The sequence below is a fragment of the Carlito syrichta genome, unplaced genomic scaffold, assembly GCF_000164805.1.
Source record: "Carlito syrichta isolate Samal-C Ts95f unplaced genomic scaffold, Tarsius_syrichta-2.0.1 Scaffold315088, whole genome shotgun sequence".
NCBI lineage: Eukaryota > Metazoa > Chordata > Mammalia > Primates > Tarsiidae > Carlito > Carlito syrichta.
Window position 1 is genome coordinate 290,615 of NW_007259184.1, and position 4,794 is coordinate 295,408.

The 4,794-nt window shown below is 42.8% G+C and overlaps 1 protein-coding gene across 1 annotated transcript in view; it reads left to right on the top strand.

The window, feature by feature from the left end:
- The window catches only part of NEK5 (NIMA related kinase 5), a 52,430-nt gene that overhangs the window by 28,727 nt on the left and 18,909 nt on the right, over positions 1-4,794 (top strand). Inside the window, 3 exon segments of the mRNA XM_021706046.1 lie at positions 797-863; positions 1,997-2,113; positions 3,445-3,531. Of these exon segments, the coding sequence (XP_021561721.1) occupies positions 797-863; positions 1,997-2,113; positions 3,445-3,531 (271 nt within the window).

The following is a 4,794-nucleotide window of genomic DNA, read 5'->3' on the forward strand; positions in this document are numbered from 1 at the left end:
ATTGCCTGAGCCCACGGGGTTCAAGACCCACCTGGGCAACTTGGCGAGACCTCATCTCTACAATAAATCAAAAAATTAGCCGGGCGTGGTATCACGCCTGTAGTTCCAGCTGCTCAGAAGGCTGAGGCAGAAGGATCGCTGGAGCCCAGCAGGTCGAGGCTGCACTGGCTGGGAGTGGCCACTGCACTCCAGTCTGGGTGACAGAGTGAGACTCCAACTCAACAACAACAACAACAAAATATAAGTATAAATCTGAAGATGGTTTGACCAGAATTGTGCAGGCAAAATACCTTAAATATTTGAAAAGACAGCTAAAGTATCATTAAGCATTGATGTGCCAGAGGTAACGGGACAGAGACACATTCTACTCTCAAGGAGCTCAATGTGTAGTGCAGGAAACAGACATGAAGCCATTGCTAAGCCAGGGGTTACAGCTTGTCCATTAGATACCTACCCAGGGCATGAGAAAATCAGTCATGGGCTTATTTCCCTCCCCTAACATCTTATAGACTATCAAAGCACTGAATCCCAGCCTGAAGGAAAATCACTGGATCAGAATATTTTTCTGTTTAATCCTCTCCCGTAGTCCTCATTATTCTTTATTTCTCCTTTCTCTTGACTCCAAAATTTTATTTTCTAATGTAAATATTCTGTAACTTTGAATTACTTCTTGAATTTGGAACTTCAAGCCCAAGTGAATTGTGAATCTCATGACTAAGATGAAAAGCCACTTGTCAAATTGGTGCCTGATGCTGGTTAAAATTTCTACTCAAACTGAGCATTCTTATTTCCTAAGGCCTGCTGAGTTCCTTCAGAGGAAGTTTGAAGCTCAACAATATAAGTTGAAAGTGGAAAAGCAATTGGTAAGTAAAATATCAAATATTGGAGGCAGTCAGGAATTGCCTAATAATTTTTCTGTTCATAGTAGATATTCTGGTCAAAGTTCATTCCACTAGAAAGTCAAGACTATCTTTCATCAATTCCCAGTTTTGTTTTTGTTTTTTTGTTTTGAATTGGAGACTTACTGTGTCACCCAGGCTAGAGTGCAGTGGCACAATCACAGCTCACCATAGCCTCGAACTGCTGGGCTCAAGTAATCCTTCTACCTCAGCCTCCTGAGAAGCTAGGACTACAGGCATGCACCACCATGCCTGGCTAACTTTTTTTCTTTTTTTGTAGAAACGAGGTCTGACTATGTTGCCTATGGTGGTCTTGAACTCCTGTGTTCAAGCAATCCTCTAGCTTCAGCCTCCCAAATTGCTAGGCTTACAGTCGTGAGCCACTGTGCCCAGCCCCAGTTTTTAATAGCTAAAGAAAATAATAGGAACTGATGTGAATCAGTCTTGGAAGCCTGGCATCCACCCTGGCTCTATCACTTGCTGTGTGGTTTTGGGCATTTTATGCACCTCTCTGGGCCTTAATTGCCTTTTCTATAAATGACAGTTCTGGAGCAGATAAGTTCCCCATCAGTGCTTTGATTCTACTTTGTTAAAGTCTCGTCTGCAGATTTTAAAAAAGTGACTATTATGCTTTATTTGAAATGAAAATTTATCTTTACCTTTAAATACCACGTCAGAATTCTGGGACTGAGAGAGACTGAATATGCCTTATATGTGTGTCACTCTTATTTTGAACTGCTCAAAAGCTATAGTTCTGTTTCCCTGCCCAGTCTCATGCTCTGGGGTTTCTAAACCTTTACCGAGCTTTAATATCACAATTATAATTCACTAACTCATAAAATGAATCTAGGTGTCTCAAGTGGGCAGCATAAAATACTGGTTGCTTGGAATAAAGAACGTAAATGGTTGGATTAATTTTAAAAATTGTTTCATGTTTTATACTTAAACTAAGAAAATTCTACTACTTACCATAAAAAACTCCCAAATACCGAGTTTGCTTGGTGATATAATTCTTGCTTATAGGGAAAAGTTCACGGTTGCATCAAATGTTTCCAAAATGAGCATCTGCTTCATCAACTACTTTGTTCAATAAACAGGGTCTCCGTCCATCTTCTGCTGAGCCAAATCGCAACCAGAGACAAGAGCTAAGAAGTCATGCAGAAGAACCTAGATTCCAGGAGCTGCGGTGTAGGAAAAATGAAATGAAGGAACAGGTTAAAAACAGTCGAATTCCAGCGTTCCCACTGCACTTGTGTTTCTGTCTTTTGTACGGAAGAGGGTGTTGCTTCTGTTTCCCCCAGTGCCCCTGAGAGGGCGCTGTTGCACAAATACTTGTTGGACACAGTATGTGAAGCACCTTGCCAGATGTTCTGACCATATAGGCTTAAGTATTTCACTTTCTGAGAATGCATCATAGCTTAGTTCATGAGGCTTCTAAACTTGGATTGATCAAATAACTGTCCATTGTTAAGATGTTTGGAATTTATGTTAGTTTCCTAGGGCTGCCATATCAAAGTACAACATACTGGGTGGCTTAAAACAGCAGAAATGTATTGTCTCACCATCCTGGAAGGCCAGAAGTCCAAGATCAAGGTGTCAGTGGTGCCAGGCTCCCTCTGATACCTCCAGAGAAATACTTCTGTGCCTTTTCCTAGCTACTAGTGGTTTGTTTGCAATCGTTTTGGCATTCCTTTGCTCGTAGCTGCATGACTTCATTCTCTGCCTTTGTCACGTGGTATTCTCTCAGTGTATCTCCATCTACACATGATTGTCTTTTTTTTTTTTTTTTTTTTTTGAGTTGTGATCTCACGCTGTTGCCCAGGCTGGTGTGCAATGGCACACTCGTGGCTAAACACAGCCTTGGCCTACTGAGCTTAGGCAATTCTTCCACTTTAGCCTTTCAAGTAACCGGAACTACAGGCACATGCCACCACACCTGGCTAATTTTTTTTTTCTTTTTTTTTGTAGAGACAAGATCTCACTTTGCTGTCCAGGCTGTTCTCAAACTTATAGGCTCAAGGGTTCCTCCCACCTCGGCCTCCTAATGTGTTGGGATTATAGGCATGAGCTACCGCACCCAGCCTCACATGACTATCTTAATTTAAAGACACCAGTCACAGTGAACTAGGGGCCCACCCTACTCTAGCATAACCTCATCTTAACTATTATATCTGCAGTGACCCTCTTTTCTAATGAGGTCACAATTCTGAGACATTGTGGGGTAGCATGACACCATGCTGACATATCTTTTTTGGGGGGTAGAAAATTCAGCGTAAACAGGATTATATATAAAAGTAGGATTTGTAAAGTACGTCATTCACACGTTTGGAGTTATACATAAAAATGAGCTCTGTATCTCAAGCTCCTGTCTCAGAGGATGTGAAGTCCCACAGCCAAAACAGAAGGCAGATGGTCATCTTTAGGAACAGCAGATTTTCTAATCCTTATTTTATATTACACATTTTAAAAATTGTAGGCCGTATAGAGATTATTTTTGTTACAGTGTTCACAAACATTTAAAGTTTGGGTTTGGTTTACTTTCCAGGAATATTGGAAGCAGTTGGAGGAGATACGCCAACAGTACCACAGTGACATGAAAGAAATTAGAAAGAAGATGGGTACGGAGCCAGAGGTAAATTCATTCTTTTGGAGGAAACATTGTTCTATCGACTTAGAGCTAAGTTGAACCAATATTAAAAGTAATGATCGAGCGGGCTCGGCGGTTTAGCCTGTAATCCCAGCACTTTGGGAGGCTGAGGCGAGTAGATTGCCTGAGCCAGCAGGTTAGAGACCCGCCGAGGCAACTTGGCGAGACCTCATCTCTAAAAAATTAGCCGGGCGTGGTAGCGCGCGCCTGTAGTTCCAGCTACTTGGAAGGCTGAGGCAGAAGGATCGCCGGAGCTCAGCGGGTTGAAGCTGCGATGGTCGAAGAGCACTGGGCGACAGAGTGAAACTCCAACTCAAAAAAAAAAAAGTAATGATCGTCTCATAAAAAAGATGGAGTTTTATCATGGAGATAATCATGCAGACTTCTTTTTTAATAAGAGATCTGTCAGACCTAATTGCAGCTTCACTTTATTATGGTTTACTAGGGACTACACAAGATGATAAGGATATCTGAGATTCTCACTTAGGAATGGCTTTTATTAAAAGTGCTTGTTGATTATCTTCCTCGTGAATCAGTCAATAAGTATGCACTGAGGAGCTTTAGGCGAGAATTGAATTAGATGCAGAAAGTTCAAAACGGGCTGGATGCTGTGGCTCACACCTATAATCCCAGCACTTTGGGAGGCCATGGCAGGAGGATAACTTGAGTCAAAAAGTTCGAGACCAGACTGGGCAACATATCAAGACCTCGTCTCTACAAAAATATCAAAAAATTAGCCTGGTATGGTGGCATTTGCTTGCAGTCTCAGCTACGTGGGAGGCTGAGTAAGAAGGATCACTTAAGCCCAGGAGTTCGAGACTGCAGTGAGCCATGACTGCACCACTGCACTCCAGGCTGGGCGACAGAGCAAGACTCTGTGAAAGAAGGAAGGAAGGAAGGAAGCAAGGAAGGAAGGAGTAAAAAATGAGTAGAAGTTTGTGAAGGAAGGAAGGAAAGAAGGAAGGAAAGAAGGAGTAAAAAATGAGTAGAAGTTCGTGAAGGAAGGAAGGAAGCAAGGAAGGAAGGAGTAAAAAATGAGTAGAAGCCGGGCTCGGTGGCTCAGCCTGTAATCCCGCACCTTTGTGAGGCTGAGGTGAGTGGATTGCCTGAGCCCGCGGGTGCAAGACCCAGGCCGCGGGTTCAAGACCCGCCTGGGCAGGCGAGACCTCATCTCTACAATAAAATCAAAAAATTCTGCCAGGCGTGGCAGCGCACACCTGTAGTTCCAGCTACTTGGAAGGCTGAGGC